The following is a 19146-nucleotide window of genomic DNA, read 5'->3' on the forward strand; positions in this document are numbered from 1 at the left end:
ACAGATGCACAGTGAGATACTGAAGTATTCCTCCACCAATCCTGACAGCGCCTCAACTAGACAGCAGGAGTCACTGTTGCAGCAGCTCTTCCTCCCCCTGATACCACCAGACCAGACTCCAAACTGGTGGTGGGCTGGCATACTGGACCCCACCACCCGTGCGCCCGTGTTAGCAGTGATTATATCAGTCAGCAGTGTGTGTGTGTGTGTGTGTGTGTGTGTGTGATTATGTTCACACATTAAGCTGATTTGTAATAGTGATGAGAACATTCAGACAGCAGATGGTTTTGCACTCACCTGTGTGTGTGTGTGTTTAGGGGGAGCTGGAGGAGGGAAAGTGTGTTCGCAGGTATTCTCTCGACAGCAAATCCGCCTGAAACAAAGAAATGTCCAAATCTGTCAGATGTGATGATAAAACGTTTATATAAATTAAACACAGAGCTGATGGCAGAGGTTTTAAGAAGCCCTTAATGAGCACTTTATTAGAAATGCCTATCTTGTAAGTATTTATTGTTTAATTTTTATTTTTTAAGCTACACCATTCATACTAATAAACCTTGTGCGTATACAATTACTAACTGTAGTCTGTCTGTTCCTCTGTGCACATTGTCACCTCCCGTACCTCATTATCAATGAAAAGAAACCAACCCCTGACCAGATGATGTCTGGGTGATGGACCATTTCCGGCACTGCACTAACACTACTGTGGCAGAGACAGTATACAGTCTGAGTAATTGAGGGTTAAGGGCCTTGCTCAAGGGCCCAACAGCAGCAACCTGGCAGTAGTGGGGTTTGAACCAGTGACCTTCTGATTATTAGTCCAGTATCTTAACCACTAGGCTACGGCTTAGTATGAGGGAATCAAGTGCAGCAGTGTTGTTGGGATTTTAAAACAGTGTGTCAAGTGTCAATGCTGGGAGGAGACTAGCGCTCCAACCGAAAACAAAAGCATTCTCTGATCAGAAAGACTAGCAGAAGATACAACCAGCCCTAAGAGAATATGTGCCGGAACACTCCACCTGGGAATCGAACCCAGGACCTTCTTGCTGTGAGGATACAGTGCTACCCACAGAGACACTGCGTCATCTCCATGGTTGAAAATGATCCACAACCCAAACATCGTCAGGTCAGTGGGGGCCCAATATATATGGGTTTCTTTCAATTAATAAATAAGGTACAACAAGGGGGGGGGGGGGGGGGGGGGTAAAAAGTGTACAAAGAAACAGATGGGCTACAGTCAGTAATTGTATACCCACAAAGTTCATCTGTATGTCAGGTGCAGCTTATAAAATGCTAAATGAATGTGTGTACCAGACAGGTGTTTCTAATAAAGTGTCGCATGGCAGACTGATTGTGCCCACACACACACTACAATAGGAAAGTTGGCAGGTGATTGTACACGTGTCTGAAGAGGTGTGCGCTAGCCAGCAGCCCTGAGTCACAATGGTCCTCAGGGGAGCTGGATATATCCAAGTCGGGATGATGCCATGAGGAAAATATGAAATGAATAAAATGATTAATTTGAGGCTGATGTGATGTTGATGCCATGGTGGTCCGTTTCCACTGGCATACAGGGCACGATGAGGCTGAAACACTGTGCTGAGCAACAGATGGGCTACAGTCAGTAATTGTATACCCACAAAATGAATCTGTATGGCAGGTGCAGCTTATAAAATGCTAAATGAATGTGTGTACCAGACAGGTGTTTCTAATAAAGTGTCGCATGGCAGACTGATTGTGCCCACACACACACTACAATAGGGAAGTTGGCAGGTGATTGTACACGTGTCTGAAGAGGTGTGCGCTAGCCACAACGGTCCATAGGGGAGCTGGCTATATCCAAGTCTGAATGATGCAACAAAGGAAAATGTGAAATGAATAAAATGATTAATTCGAGCCTGATGTTGATGTGATGTTGATGCCATGGTGGTCCGTTTCCACTGGCGTACAGGGTACAATGAGGCTAAAACACTGTGCTGAGCAACAAATGGGCTACAGTAAGTAATTGTATACCCACAAAATGAATCTGTATGTCAGGTGCAGCTTATAAAATGCTAAATAAATGTGTGTACCAGACAGGTGTTTCTAATAAAGTGTCGCATGGCAGACTGATTGTGCCCACACACACACTACAATAGAACAGTTGGCCAGTGATTGTACACGTGACTGAAGAGGTGTGCGCTAGCCAGCAGCGACCCTCAGGGGGAGCTGGATATATCCAAGTCGGGACGATGCAACAAAGGAAAATGTGAAATGAATAAAATGATTAATTCATCGCTGATGTTGATGCCATGGTGGTCCGTTTCCACTGGCATACAGGGCACGATGAGGCTGAAACACTGTGCTGAGCAACAGATGGGCTACAGTCAGTAATTGTATAACCACAAAGTTCATCTGTATGGCAGGTGCAGCTTATAAAATTGTAAATAAATGTGTGTACCAGACAGGTGTTTCTAATAAAGTGTCGCTTGGATGATTAATTCATGGCTGATGTTGATGCCATGGTGGTCCGTCTCCACTGGCGTACGGGGTACAACGAGGCTGAAACACTGTGCTGAGCAACAGATGGGCTACAGTCAGTAATTGTATACCCACAAAGTTCATCTCTATGGCAGGTGCAGCTTATAAAATGCAAAATGAACGTGTGTACCAGACAGTAAAGTGTCGCTTGGCAGACAAAGTTGGCAGGCGATTGTACACGTGTCTGAAGAGGTGTGCGCTACCCAGCAGGCCTGAGTCACAACGGTCCTCAGAGGAGCTGGATATATCCAAGTCAGGATGATGTAACAAGGAAAATGTGAAATGAATAAAATGATTAATTCGAGCCTGATGTTGATGTTGATGCCATGGTGGTGTACGGGGTACAATGAGGCTAAAACACTGCTGAGCAACAGATGAACTACGGTCATCAGTGCTGTTGGTGTAGCTCATGGAAAACTGGCATCAAGTCGCAATATAAACATTTTGATGCTTATATTTTACGGAGGCAGCACACGGTGCTTATGTAACCTTTAACGCTCCATGAGAAGTGTTGGTGTTGGATGAGTAAAGTTCACACGTTACAGAAGGGATGATGGAGCATGTTGATCTTACATAATACACACATTCTGATCTCATCATCACAGCCTGAGCCAGCAGGTTTGGACAGACGCCTCACGAATCCGCACTGAGCTTTTCGGCGGGATTTCAGCCATCTTTTGTCCGCCGAGGTGTCTCTGACTCAGTGTGGGCGCAGAGTGTTAGTGTATGTGAAGATAAACGGGAGGAGGTTCATGATTCAGCATCGCCGCACAATCAGACAAACGTGAGCCTGCTAAAGTGAAGCGCTATACTTTATCCTCGCCCGCCTCGAACGCTGGGCGCCAGGCAACACTCACTCAACATCAGCTGGGAGGCAGTTCAGGGCAGCAAGTTTACCTTTTACACCAGAAAGACACACTAACACAGAGAGAACATGCCAAACTCATCACATACACCGATCAGACATAACATTATGACCACCTCATTGTTTCTACACTCATTGTCCATTTTATCAGCTCCACTTACCATATACAAGCACTTTGTAGTTCTACAATTACTGACTGTAGTCCATCTGCTTCTCTACATACTTTTTTTAACCTGCTTTCACCCTGTTCTTCAATGGTCAGGACCACCACAGGACCACCACAGAGCAGGTATTATTTGGGTGGTGGATCATTCTCAGCACTGCAGTGACACTGACATGGTGGTGGTGTGTTAGTGTGTGTTGTGCTGGTATGAGTGGATCAGACACAGCAATGCTGATGGAGTTTTTAAACACCTCACTGTCACTGCTGGACTGAGAATAGTCCACCAACCAAAAATATCCAGCCAACAACGCCCTGTGGGCAGCGCCCTGTGACCTATGACGGTCTAGAAGATGACCAACTCAAACAGCAGCAATAGATGAGCGATCGTCTCTGACTTTACATCTACAAGGTGAACCAACTAGGTAGGAGTGTCTAATAGGGTGGACAGTGAGTGGACATGGTATTTAAAAACTCCAGCAGTGCTGCTGTGTCTGATCCACTCATACCAGCTCAACACACACTAACACACGACCACCATGTCAGTGTCACTGCAGTGCTGAGAATGATTCACCACCTAAATAATACCTGCTCTGTGGTGGTCCTGTGGGGGTCCTGACCATTGAAGAACAGGGTGAAAGCAGGTTAAAAAGTATGTAGAGAAATAGATGGACTACAGTCAGTAATTGTAGAACTACAAAGTGCTTCTATATGGTAAGTGGAGCTGATAAAATGGACAGTGAGTGTAGAAATCATGAGGTGGTTTTAATGTTATGGCTGATCGGTGTATATCACTTTCTTTTCAGTAAAACACCCTGAACAGGGCGCCAGTTCCTTACATGGTAATGCTTATTCATCTAACACTCACTGGACATCAGCTGGGAGGCAGTTCAGAACAGCCAGTTTACCTTTAACACCAGAAAGACACACTAACACAGAGAGAACATGCCAAACTTCTCACATATATCACTTTCTTTTCAGGAACAGACTCTGGACAGGGTGCCAATCTATGGCATCACACATCCACCCACTCACTCACTCAGGGAAATTTTTAACTATCCAGTCCCTATACTGGCATGTTTTTAGGAGGGAAGGGAAAGAGGATTACCTGGACATGGCAACGTCGACCCTAGGACCACGGAGCTTTATGGCATTCCAATTTCCCCACTCTGCCACCCTCTAATGACATGTTGGCATCTATAAAAATGTTCAGTTGTCGCTTAGTGTAAGCTGCAATAATTATCATGAAGAAAATTTTTCGCCAAATGTCCAGTGTGTGTGTGTGTGTGTGTGTGTGTGTGTGCGTGTGTGCGTGTGTGTGTGACAGCAGTGTGTACAGGAAAACATTCCCACAGCCAAACTATGACTAATAACACCAGCATGGACCAAACATTAGCATTAGACACCACCTGTCATATCCGTTCCCCTATAAACCCCTTCAGTGCTGCATCAGCACACACACACACACACACAATACTAATAAAAGCATAAAGTTTGGGTGTAAAGGTACAAAACAAGGGTGTCGGAATTAGGGGCGTGAGAAAGGTGTTACTGGGCGCAACGTAAAAAAAACATCCTGGACAAGGTGCCACAGCCAGGGAGAATTGAGAGCAGCCCATTCACCTTCTGCTTGTTTCTGGGAGGTGTGAAGAGACTGGAGTACCAAGAGAACCCCACACTGAGGTGAGGATTGAATCTTGGTCTCAACGATTGTTGCTGTGTGGCACTAATTCTACCAGCTGTGCCACCATGCCCTCAGGTGCCAGGTTACGGCTGTTAGAGCAAGATTCTGTAAAATAAGCCTGACATACGAATGAAGGACTCGCCACACTTTTCCATGACTGAAATCTGGCAACCCTAGTATGACGAATTAAGGACTTTTCACTTTTCCATGACTGAAATCTGGCAACCCTAGTACGAATAAAGGGGTTTCCACTTTTCCATGGCTAAATCTGGCAACTTTAGTAAGGCATATGAAGAAGTTTCCATTTTTTCATGGTGGAAATCTGCCAACCCTAGTATGATGAATGAAGAGATTTTCACTTTTCCATGGCTGAAATCAGGCAACCTTAGTACAACAAATGAAGGGGCTTCCACGCTTTCATGGATGAAACCTGGCAACTCGAGTATGATGAATGAAGTGGTTCATACTTTTCCATGGCTGAAATCTGGCAACCCTACTACGACAAATGAAGGAGTTTCCACGTTTTCATGGCAGACATCTGGCAACCCTAGTATGACGAATGAAGAACTTTTCACTTTTCCATGGCTGAAATCTGGCAACCCTAGTACAACAAATGAAGGGGCTTCCACTCTTTTATGGCTGAAACTTGGCAACCCTAGTATGACGAACAAAGTGGTTCATGCTTTTCCATGGCTGAAATCTGGCAACCCTAGTGCAACGAATGAAGGAGTTTCCACTTTTTCATGGCTGAAATCTGGCAACCCTAGTACAACAATTTACTGACATTTCACTTTTCTATAGCTGAAATCTAGCAACCCTAGTGCTACGAATGAAGGAGTTTCCACTTTTTCACAGCTTAAATCTGGCAACTCTAGTACTACGAATGATGGGATTTCTACTTTTATGGCTGAAATCTGGCAACCCTAGTATGACAAATGAAGGAGTTTCTACTTTCCATGACTGAAATCTGGCAACCCAAGTATGACAAATGAAAGAGTTTCCACTTTTCCATGGCTAAAATCTGGCAACCCTTGTTGAACTTTTCCATGGCTGAAATGTGGCAGCCCTAGTTCGACAAATGAAGGAGTTTCCACTTTTCCATGGCTGAAATCTGGCAACCCTAGTACGAAGTGCATTTAAAAGGCTGTGTGCAGCCGCACTCGTTGGCTACAGGTGCACTTACAGTGCCTTCCAATGGTGTGGCAAGACTTTGGGGAAGGTCCCTTCTTGCTCGGCACACAAAGCAAGGTTTACCTAGTGGCATGGTTGAGGAGTTTGGTGTGGAGGTACTTCAGTGGTCTTACCTCAATCCATTAAAGACCTTTGGGATAAACTGATATGCTAAAATCAGTTATTTGATCTTACAGTGACTGTTAAAAAGCCTTTTTTTCCAGGAGAGTGGAGGCTGTTATAGCATATTAATGGGTACAGTTTAGAAATGTAATGGTCAAGATGAAATTGCTCTTGGTCAGGTGTCCTCACGTCCAGAAGGTTCCTCGCCTTTACAGACAAACACAGTAACTGAGACTGAAAAGCTACTGGTACATCCCATACACCATGTTTACATCCCAGAAATGACATCTGGTTAGCATAGCACTTTCTACTCGGTCCACCACACGGTGTTGAAAAAAGCTTTTAGGATAATAGTTCTGTGTGTGTGTGGCTAGTTCAGTGCTTCTTAGCTTTTTAGGTCAAGTACCACCCATAAATTATTTACACTAACACACACACATACGTATGATGCGTTCACAGGCAAACTTGAGTCTTGAACTGTGTCTTACGTAAAAGTACTAATTTGTCATAGAGTGCATTTAGCAAAATACAGAGTGGATTGGGACACAGCCATAGTTGCTCGTAAGCTACTCAGTCCACCACACTGTCTTTCAAGTCGGTGTGTATTTCACACTACACGACTGATCGGCGATAGGGGGTTTCACACTACACCATCTATCGCCAACTGGAATCGCAGACGAGCTTCTCTGGTCTATCAAACTACACTCGGTCACGAAAACACACGCGAGAAGTGACGAGGGGTTTAATGATACCACGTCCAAAAATGCACGTCAACAAGTAGCGAGCGATCAAAGTGTGTGACTGATGTAAAACCAAGGAGAAAAAATAAATGAATCTGAGTGGATTTGGCTACATGAACAGCATGGATTGTTCTATAGTGAGTTGGAGGTTAATAAATATTTTTTGCATTGCAGCATGGGTATTATGTTTTGTAGAGAATGATCAGGTCAGAAATACTGTAAAACTTGTATGTGTGCTGATGTATTCTGATATAAACTATATTATGCCCCTGTCCCACCTTTTTACAACTTCTCCCCTGCGTTTCCCCTCACGCCGTATCTTGCGTTCTCATTGGCTGTTTGACATAGCACTCATTGCCAGTCGGGCAACTCAGATCCAGATATCTGACATGCTAGAAATCTTGCTTCGGTCGCTCGGATCGAGTTGTTGAGTAGTTCACACATAGCGATTGAGAGCCGAGTTTCGATTGCCGAGCGAACGCCAAGTTGCTCCCAAGCCGGCAAATCTAGTGCCGACCAGTCACCGAGCAAAAATCAGGGCAAAAATCGTGTAGTGTGAACTAGGCATAACTTGAGTCTTGAACGGCGTCTTACGTAAAAGTATTAATTTGTCATACAGTATATTTAGCAAAATATGAATAGATTGGGACACAGCCATAGTTGCTCGTAAACCAAATTATATTATTATTATATATTATTATATTATATATTATATTAAATATTTCCTCTATGCTGGACATGAGAACTGTTTACGTCATTAAAAGATTTATAAATTTCACTGGCTCTATTTCTTTAGAGTTTGATTGATATTGCAAATGTTTAGAGTCGGATTGAACTGGTTCATTTTCTTTGATAAATGAATCACAGCCTTCGATTGGCTGATCCAGGATTATGTCACAGCACTTTCTGCAAAAGTAAACCTGGTGAACTATTTTATAAGAACGATATGAGCAACAGTGTGACGGATGGCCAGGCGTCAGTACATTCATCAACATCAACAGTCTGCCTGCATTTCTGACTGATAAATGTGTGTGCATGTGAACGCAGCCTCAGAATGGGAAACCAGGTCCTTTATCTTCTGTACATTGTGAGGTGAATCATCCTATAGTGCATCCTGGCACATTTCTTCCCAGGTAAATGATGCACAGGTGCCCATCCATCCATATGATCTTGGCAACAGGATTTTTCTGACCAGTCAACCTTTACACATTGCTCCGATGTCCAGTTCTGATACCCGTGTGCCCACTGTAAGGGCTTTAAACATGTGGTGGTGAGCGCATATGCTACAGGTGCAAGGGTTCAATGCACTGTGTGCTGTAACACATTCAGTTCATCACCAGGATTGAAACAATCTGCAGTTTGAGCCACAGCAGCCAACGAATCTTGGCCGACCAACAACCTGTCAGCGGTTCATATGATATCAGTGTTCAGACAACTGACAGTAGGTTCTCACACCTTGCTGTTTCAGAGATGCTTCCACTTATTTGTCTGGCCATACTGATTTGATCCTTATCGAAGTCCCCAAGGTCTTTATGCTAATCAGAACCTCCATCAGCCCAACATTTAATAGATCCCTCACCCTCACATGCACTAGCGCTACTACATTAGGCAATGCCATGCATATTTTAGGGTGGGTGGCCCTAATGTTTTAGCTCATAAGTGTAAATAATCCCTTTTTTTCTTGCCAAGATTTTTCAAGGTCATCCTGAATAAATCTTTGAAGTGATTTGCATACCACCAGTGGTCCTCGTACAATAGTCTGAGCACCACTGGACTTGGAATAAATAAAAAAGCTTAGAAATGAAAAATCTGAAGCTACAAGGCAAGAAGAACTTCTGTGTGTGTGTGTGTGTGTGTGTGTTAAAAGCAGAGATGTTCGAGTCGAGTCACGAATCATTAGGCTAGAGTCCCAGTCAAGTCACGAGTCTTTAGGCTAGAGTCCCAGTCAAGTCATGAGTCAATATAATATATACAAAACATATTGGAAATGAAACATAGAAATAAACAAATAATATGTAAGTTCAGATGAAAAAACAACAACAGATTAGCGACTGTATTTTGCCGTTTTACTTCGTGCCTTTACTTTCCTAGGTACCAGTTAAAAGCTTAAACTGACGTTTTGTTTCCATTGCAAATTACGGCACAGCGGCCAAAAAACAAAACACAGCAAAATAACCATAACCACTGCTTACCTTAGCTTATGTTCTTCCAGATGCTATTAAATGTATAACCGTGTCCCCCATTAGGAATATAATCCGTTATTTTGTAAATGTGCTTATAATTAAAAACCTTCAAACTTTTCCCGGTTGTGAAGTAAAACACGAACTCGTTAGAAAGCCAATCATTTAATTGACAATCATCTGTGTGACACTGCAAACTAAATGCATGCAAATAACAGCATTTCTTACTAACAATTAAAATCAGAAGGTCTGGTTGGTTCACAAAGCGGTTTTTTCAATCATTAGCGCCAATTCTGTAGGAGCGTTCCATTGACATTATCTGTTACTGTGAAGTGCACTACGTATTCCACCATTTTAAGTGAGATTCATATTCAAAGTAGGGAGTAGGGAGCGACGCTTCATCACTACGCCGGAAGCTGGCTGGAACATTTAGCCATTGCGTGCGTTGCGGGTTTAGACGGCCGGAGTGTTATTAGAGAGCAGACAATGACACAATCAGCATGATGTCGGATCATATACATATATATAATTGTCACACGTAACTAATGTTGCTGACTTTTGTTGTCCACAAGTCATTTCTTGCGAGTAACGATTCGAGTCCGAGTCATTTGAAACGAGTTTGAGTCGAGTCTGAAGTCGCTGTGTTTGTGCGACTTACGTGCTTACGTACGACTCGAGTCCCCGTCTCTGGTTAAAAGCACATGGAAAACAGTTATCCTTACAAATGTTCTTACAAACCCATGTTGTGTGTGTGTGTGTGAGGAAACACACTTCTATTGTGTCTTAAAATTAGAAAGTCGAATGACCCCCCCCCACTGTCCCTCCATCTGTCCATCTATCTATATATCATGTCTGTTTCTTCTCATTTATATAGTTTGTTTTTCATTCATTCATTCATTCATTCATTTACCCATTTGAACTAACGCACTGGTCTAACGCCATCATGGTCAGGGTTCAGGTGCACTGGTACACACAGAATTAGTTGGTGCAAGGCGGTATACACTCTGAACCAGGTCATCAATTCATCCACTCTGTCATTCCCTTAACACTTAACTAATAGACACTGGGGGCAATTTAAAACAGCCAATACATCTTCTGCATGTTTTACATGTACATTTTCAGCATTTAGCAGACGCTTTTATTCAAAGTGACTTACAGTAATGTGACAGTATACTGTCTAAGCAATTGAGGGTTCAGAGCCTTGCTCAAGGGTCCAACAGTGGCAACCTGGCAGTGGTGGGCCTTGAACCAGCAACTTTTGGATTACTAGTACAGTACCTTAACCGCTAGGCCACAACTATCCTGCTAGGCCACAACTGTTTTTAAAGATGACAAGAGACCTGAATACCTGGACAAAAGCAAGGCAGGGGAGAACATGTGAAACTCATTAGAGGCAGTAAAAGTTAAGTAGGACTGAGCCCATGTTGCCATACAACAAATGCTATGACCTTTAAACCAAACTAAGGAGCGCTGTGATTTGATCTTCTGAAAGTATTGAGGTTCCAGTACAGTTCCCAAGACTGTGGAATCTCTACCAGTGTGCTGTGGAGGTGTTTTGCCCACTCCGAGTGTCCAGTTCTTAAATTTTAGGACAGCTGAGGTTCCTCCTCCTTGAGGACTTGAGGAAGTATCGACCCTGGAAACCTACACTGTGTAAAGTATGTGGACAGTTAATTACTAAGTCCAGGTGGTTTAGCCACACCCAGTCCTAGCATATGTTTAACCATAATTCTCTAAAATAAAAGATATGCTTCTAACAGTTTAGGGAAGGCGCTCTACTGTTTTGGCATGATACAGCGGACTGCACACAGCCCTGACCTCAAAGCCATTAAACACCTTTGGGACGAGTCGGAACATCCGACATGCAAGCGTCGTCCGACATCAGTGCCTGCCCTTACATATGCTCTTTTGACAGATTTGGGTGCAGATTCCCACAGACATACTCCTAAAATGATGTGAAAAGCCTTCACTTAAGTGGCAGCTGTTTCTCTGTAAAAAGTGCCCATGGTGTTGGAATGAGCTGTCCAAGAAGTTTATGGTCAGGTGTCCACATACTTTTGGGTCAACACTTAGCTTCTTTGTCTCAAATCTGCCCATTTTTGCTCGTCTTTTCCCGTTTCCCGTCTTCACTGACTTATTCTCTTAATTTCTCTTCTCCAGCTCTTGCCAGTATTCCGTCTCTGACCTGAAACATCAACCTGAAGAATTTTCTCTCAGTGTCTCAGTTAACGTCTTCCAATTAAAACTGATTCAATTGAACTGGGAACTGATTCTGATTTACAGCTCCACCTGAGAGAAGGAAATGAGTTCAGGGTCCACACAGGTGGTTCACACCAGCAGTCCACTGTGTGTGTGTGTGTGTGTGTGTGTGTGTGTGTGTGTGTGTGTGTGTGTGTTTAAAACCACGACTGCAGAATCAGAGCCAGGCTTCATGAGACAGAGAACAGAATGTACAGCTCTATTGTAGATGAACAGCATCTCACAGTGGCCGTACAGTTGTAGAGCAGCACCAGGGCATTGAGACATTTTTCTGTTCCACTAACATGGTGCTTGCGGGTCCAGGTGCTGATTCTAGTGCCCAGTACCAAGCAAAACAGGCAGGGCAAAACCCGGCAAAGCTACTATAAGGGTAATTCAGTCATCTTATGACTCAGGAGGATAAGTGATTTGCTAATATATCTATCAGGATATGAATGTTAAAATAAGTTTTAAAAATGAGTTAAAATATCTGGCATTCTACTACTAGATCATTTTACTAAATGAAAGTGGCTTAAATCCCAATAATTCCTGGTCAAAAATGTTAATGTTAATCTTTTTCTGCTAAAACATATTAAGACCATTTTGCAATGAGCAGTGTCACATGACCGCTTGAATAGACTGGACTTATCAAAGATCACATCTTGTGTTTTAGTTTACTTCTACACTGTTGAGCCAAAACATTAGGACCACCCCTCTAATGTGCTGTCAAACAGCTCTGACCCATGAGGCACCGGCTCCACAAGACATCTAAACGAGTCCTGTGGTGTCCCTTACCAGGTCATAACAAGCAGGTCCATCATATTGTGAGGTGGATCCTCCTACAGTGCATCCTGGTGCATCTCTTTCTCCTAATCTTGGAGAAAATAGCATTTGTTCTATTGCTCGACCTTCTTCTGTTCTCCAGTGGCAATGCTTATATGTGGTCCTGTATTCACCTCATCATCAAGATTTAAATCATGTGCAATTTGATCCACATTAGATCTTCTATCAGTCTGAACCAGATGCCACAGCCTTCATGGCATTATTATCTTGCCCGCCCAACATTGCTTGTTGCTTGTCTCTGTGACACCCCTTGCTTCAACTTAGTTGTATGGCCTTAACAATGTCATCCTTATACAAGTCCCTCAGGTCTTTATGGGAACCAGATCTGCTGTATTCAACATGTGAAAGATGAGGAACTACCATCAGCTTGACATTTAATACATGTAAGGGTGAGTTACATGCACCACTGGTGTGAAACAGGCATTGCCATGTACATTTCAATACTGGTGGTCTTAATATTTTATCCTATCAGTGTACTATACCATTTTCTCATCTATTTTTGCATTATTTTATTTCAGCAGAAAAGTTTCATTATTCCTTGATCAAAGATTATAGAAACATTATTCCAACTGTCACAGACATCTGCACTTCCCAGGATGCATAGCCTTATGAGTCACAAAGGTTGATACAACTAGCTGAGATGAAAGAGCACAGAGAACATTCTGGACAGTTTGGATATACCATTCATGTGTGTGTGTGTGTGTGTGTGTGTGTGTGTGTGTGTGTTTATAATTATGTGTGCCTGGGCATGGCTGATGTAATTGATCTTTTTTTTGGACTGTACTTTGGCACAGCTCGTACAATTATGCCCAGGGCACCCGAGTGGCCAGTGCTGGCTCAAGCCCAGTAAGAACTTTGGCTGCCCTCTCACCAACCTACACAATTAAAGGAAGACATTGTCCTGGTAGTTTTCAATATTTTACTGTTGATGTGATCTCAGAAATATTCTTTATGCATTGAGAGAGTTTGGTGAGGCATCGGTCTGCAGCAGGGCTCATTCACTCAGAGAAAAAGAACAGCTGCATAAATTACTGAAACCCAAGACCATGCCATGGCACGTGTTTGTAAACTCAATGTTAGAGTGTACACTTTGTGTGTAGTTGTGCATATGTGTGTGTGTGGGTGTGTGTAGGTGTGCATGAGTGTCGGTGTTTGTGTAGGTGTGCATGTGTGTAGTTGTGCATGTTTGTGTAGGCGTGTGTGTAGTTGTGCATGAGCGTAAGTGTGCATGAGTGTGTGTGTGTGTGTGTGTGTAGGTGTGCATTAATTTGTTTGTAGGTGTGCATGTGTGTGCAGATGTGCATGTGTGTATAGGTGTGTTTGCATGTCTGTTTGAGGGCAGCTGTGTGCAGGTGGGCGTGTGTGCACGTGTGTGTGTGTGTGTGTAGTTGGTGCAGGTGTGTGTGTGTGCATGTGTGTACAGGTGTGCAAGCGTGTCTATTTGAGAGCATTTGTGTACTGGTAGGTGTGTGTGTGTGTGTGCATGTGTGTACAGGTGTGCATGCGTGTCTATTTGAGAGCATTTGTGTACTGGTAGGTGTGTGTGTGTGTGTGTGTGCATGTGTGTACAGGTGTGCATGCGTGTCTATTTGAGAGCATTTGTGTACTTGTAGGTGTGTGTGTGCAGGTGTGCATGCGTGTCTATTTGAGAGCATTTGTGTACTTGTAGGTGTGTGTGTGCAGGTGTGCATGCGTGTCTATTTGAGAGCATTTGTGTACTGGTAGGTGTGTGTGTGTGTGTGTGTGTGTGTGTGTGTGCATGTGTGTACAGGTGTGCATGCGTGTCTATTTGAGAGCATTTGTGTACTGGTAGGTGTGTGTGTGTGTGTGTGTGCATGTGCGTACAGGTGTGCATGCGTGTCTATTTGAGAGCATTTGTGTACTGGTAGGTGTGTGTGTGTGTGTGCATGTGTGTACAGGTGTGCATGCGTGTCTATTTGAGAGCATTTGTGTACTGGTAGGTGTGTGTGTGTGTGTGTGTGTGTGTGTGTGCATGTGTGTACAGGTGTGCATGCGTGTCTATTTGAGAGCATTTGTGTACTGGTAGGTGTGTGTGTGTGTGTACAGGTGTGCATGCGTGTCTATTTGAGAGCATTTGTGTACTGGTAGGTGTGTGTGTGTGTGTGTGTGTGTGCATGTGTGTACAGGTGTGCATGCGTGTCTATTTGAGAGCATTTGTGTACTGGTAGGTGTGTGTGTGTGTGTGTGTGTGTGTGCATGTGTGTACAGGTGTGCATGCGTGTCTATTTGAGAGCATTTGTGTACTGGTAGGTGTGTGTGTGTGTGTACAGGTGTGCATGCGTGTCTATTTGAGAGCATTTGTGTACTGGTAGGTGTGTGTGTGTGTGCATGTGTGTACAGATGTGCATGCGTGTCTATTTGAGAGCATTTGTGTACTGGTAGGTGTGTGTGTGTGTGTGTGTGTGTGTGTATGCGTAGGTGTGAGTGTATATATTCCCAATTCAGAAAGTATTCAGACCATTTGATGTGTCGCTACAGATTGTGCTCAGGTGCATCACGTTTGCTATAACAATCCTTGACGTGTCTACAACTCAGCTAGAATCCACCTGCTGCAATCCAAATTGACTGGTTTAGAGGCACACCAGGGTCTACAAGGGCCCCGATTTTACACCAAACCTAATCTGTGAAAAACTCTAGAAGCAAATTTTCTCTTCGTCATTCTGGAAGACTGCAGACTTCTGTTAAACTGTGGAAACTGCTCTTTACTATAATGTGGATTTGATTCCGAAGGGATGTAAAGTACACAACACAGGTCTGAACACTTGGTAAATCCACTCTGTGTGTGTGTGTGTGTGTGTACCTGGCGTATAGGTTCAGGAACACGGTAGTGGCAGCAGGTAAATGTGAGACGGACGGCTGTGTCCAGACTGATACGGTGACCCACTGACACATAGACAGGCTTAGTGCTGCGGTCTGAACTACGGAGAGCCTGAAACACACACACACACACAGAGTCTATTAGTTTACATTACACCTATACACAATGTATATAATGCATCACTTTACAATATAATAGCAGATAACATAAATATATAAATGAATAAAATAAAATAAAATAAAACCTACCTGGCCCAGAATTTTCCCAGAGTCAGCAATCAGAGGGAAACTTTCCCCTGCTCTGCTTAAAGCACTGATCTAGAGAGAGAGAGAGAGAGAGAGAGAGAGAGAGAGAGAGAGAGAGATCAGTACAAGAAAACAGCCTGCAAATAATATTTCCAAAGCAAATAATTAATCATACAGTTTGTAATAAGATTACAAACAGAAAGATAATGATTACATCTTTAAATAAATACAAACGCTTTGATGACACAGCAAACGATCACACTAGCCCACTACCTCTGAGATCCAGGTTTGAGTCTCTGCAGAGCTTTCTGCTGCCCAGGTGCCTATATAGACATGATCGACTTTGTGTATGCATGTGTGTGTGTCAGGGGATGGCATACTGTAGGTCCTGCAATGTCCGGGGTTGCTGTGTGTTACAACATTGCAACCAGTGATTCTGTAGGAACTGGATCCACTGCAACCCTGACCAGAATAAAGTGATGGTAAAAGATACAAATGACAAACAAATTTAATAAGATAATACAACAGCTCATGGCGCAGCGGTCTGTTAAGACTACCGGTCGGCGTCTATGTCTGAGGACGGGGGTGGCTGAAGCCCAACCATGTTATCAAGGCCTTAACTGAGCAGGCTTCCAGTGTGTTATGATAGACAAAAATCTGTTGTGGTCCTTATCCACCGTGCCCACCTCGACTATTTCGGAAGGTGCTACACTATAAGGTCAACAGTGTTTAGGCACCTTACAACAAGCTTGTTGGATACCCCAGTCCAAAACGCTGGGCACAAACATGGTGGCAGCACCACCTTTTTTAAGTCAGCGACAGCCTGTACTCTTTTGAGAAGGCTTTCCACAAGATTTCAGAGTGTGCCTGTGGGAATTTGTGCTATTTAGTCTAAAGCAGCGGCCCCCAACCTTTTTTGCACCACTGACCGGTTTCATATAAGATATAATTTCACGGACCGGCGGGGGAGGGAGTATTTAATAATATTGCTCACAAATAGGGGTGGGTTTATAAAATCGATTTTTCGATTCGAATCGATCTTTATTTGAATGATCCGATATCGATTCATATAAACGCGAGATCGATCTTTTAAATACGCCCCTTTTTACGGTGTACACGGAAATCTGTTACCCCCCTTTAATCTCACGTGACCAGCGGCTGTTTTTTCGTGCAACGAGATCTGACCTGCACATCAGTTCAGCATGGCAGAAGCTTCAGTAATGCCTGGTTCACACTACATGATTTCTGCCCTAATTTTCGGCGACTGGTCTGCGCTAGATTCGTCGGCTCTGCTCTTAATCAATGTGAAACAGCGAGGGGAAACAGCGAGGGGAAACACACGGGAGAGGTTGTAAACAAGTGGAGCAGGGGCGTAATATAGTTATCGTTCTCTACAAAACAAAATATTTATTAACCTCCAACTTCAGAACAATCCCTGTTGGTCGTGTTGCCAAATCCATTTAGATTCCTTTATTTTTTTCTCTTTGATATTATGCTGCTCATCAGCGCACAAACTTTGATCGCTCGCTACTTGTTGGAGTGTATTTTAGGACGTGGTTTCATTAAACCCCTCGTCACTTCTCACGTGTGTTTTTGTGACAAAACGTAGTTTGGGAGACCAGACAGACTCATCTGAGATTCCTCCTGGTGATAGATGGTGTAGATGTGAAACCCCCCCCATCATCAGTCGTGCAGTGTGAACTGTACAGCGAGCCAGCAAATCAGAAAGTTGTGTAGTGTAAACTTGGCATAAGCTGTGCAACAGCCAGGTGTATGTTTACATTACACATACACTGTTGTAGCATGTCAGACATATAAAATGATAATAAAAAAAATAATAATTTTTTGTTGTGGATTACTTATTTATGTAAAAACAAATATTTTTAATAATGAGTGTTCTTTGTACAATTATCACATTCGTTTTCTGTACATCTGTACATATTTAAACAAAACCTGTTAATGTAACTCAAATATGCCTAAATGTGTTGAATCGAAATTGAATCGAAAATCGAATCGAAAATCAAAGATCGAAGATCGAATCGGGACCTTGTGAATTGGAATCGATCCAGGAAATTAGTGGCGATACCCAGCCCTACTCACAAATTATGTAAAATGAGCTTTTTCCACTGCAACGAGATGCTGCTCCCACCTAGGGGTGATACGAGTCAATTACACCCAAAATAGAAGCATTGAAAACTGCTTTTCTAGCAATCTCTAATTAATTGTTTTTGTGCAGTCCGGCAATAAATGTCCCGGTACTGGGGACCACTGGTCTAAATAACCCTTTATGAGGTCAGGAACTCACGTTAAATAAGAAGACCTTGCTCACAATATATGTTCCAAATCATCCCAGTAGTTTTCAACAGGAATAAGCTCACGACTCACAGTTTCACCACACCAGATGCGTCAAAACAAAACATGTCTTTATTGAGCTTTATTTGTGCACAGGGGAACAGTCATACTGCAGGAAAGGGAAATAGCCTTTCACAAACTGTCGCCACATAGTTGGAGGTATATCAATTATTTAACATAATTGATTTTATACATCTGATAAGTATTGGTGTGTTCAAAATCCATCTGAACTAGGATGGGCGTCCCAGCAGTTTTGTCCATATATTGTACTTTGCCTTGAGAGAATTCCTTAATTCTTAATTTGAACATGGTGCAATCCTGCAGCAAACAGCCAGCACTGTGGTGCAAGAAGGGAAGAAATATTCCAATCTTTTTGTATTCCAGCTTGTAAGTGCTAAATTTTGCACAAATCTCCTTTGATGAGTTGCAAATGGCACTCAACACTAGTGCATGTCAGTGACCCATTTACTAATATTGATACAAATACTTACATTACTATTAATAATAATATAAAATTGCTTTACATTGCATTGGCAGCATCATGATGGATGTATGCAGAACAGAAACACACACATCATGCAATTTTAAATGTGCTGATGCAACACAGTGCAACTTTTCTCACCCACATTCTCTCCCAGTCTGACGACTGTTACATAAGCACACGATGTAATCTTGATCACACACAGTATGAAAGATGCCATACTGACTGAGATCAGGTGTTTCAGCCACGCCCATCACTAACAAGTGCATAAAATCAATCCTAACAAATTAATGATTTACTTCTAACTTTGGGTCAATAGTTTAACAATAGTTTAATTAATGTGCCCCTTGGGGGAGTTTGGTGTGGAGGAAGTCTGGAGGCCTACACAGAGCTCTGAGCTAAGCCCAGGGAGGAAACCCACGCAGACACGCGAAGAACATGCAAACTCCACACATAAAGGACCCAGCCCGCCCCACCTGGGGATTAAACCCAGGACCTTCTTGCTGTGAGGCGACAGTGCTACCCACAGAGCCACTGTGCCGCCCCGTGGCCATGGTTTTAAAATGAGAAGTCCAACAAGCTTTAATACAAAATTTTGGTCCACAAATTTTTGGTCCTTTAGTGTATTTGCACCATACTAGACTGGTTATTTACTTCCTTCACTCAGTGGATGGATGGAAGGAAATTATGGGAGATGAAGAGGATG

The 19146-nt window shown here is 43.1% G+C and overlaps 1 protein-coding gene across 1 annotated transcript in view; it reads right to left on the reverse strand.

Annotated features, from left to right (window-relative positions):
- The window catches only part of LOC134316249 (endonuclease V-like), a 64076-nt gene that overhangs the window by 34223 nt on the left and 10707 nt on the right, over positions 1-19146 (reverse strand). The window contains exons 6-8 of the mRNA XM_062996581.1: positions 15611-15679; positions 15345-15473; positions 298-373 (exon numbers count right to left, since the gene is read on the reverse strand). Of these exons, the coding sequence (XP_062852651.1) occupies positions 314-373; positions 15345-15473; positions 15611-15679 (258 nt within the window). The 3' untranslated portion in view covers positions 298-313. The remainder of the gene's footprint in view (positions 1-297; positions 374-15344; positions 15474-15610; positions 15680-19146) is intronic.

This window comes from Trichomycterus rosablanca, chromosome 6, assembly GCF_030014385.1.
Source record: "Trichomycterus rosablanca isolate fTriRos1 chromosome 6, fTriRos1.hap1, whole genome shotgun sequence".
NCBI classification, from domain to species: Eukaryota; Metazoa; Chordata; class Actinopteri; order Siluriformes; family Trichomycteridae; genus Trichomycterus; species Trichomycterus rosablanca.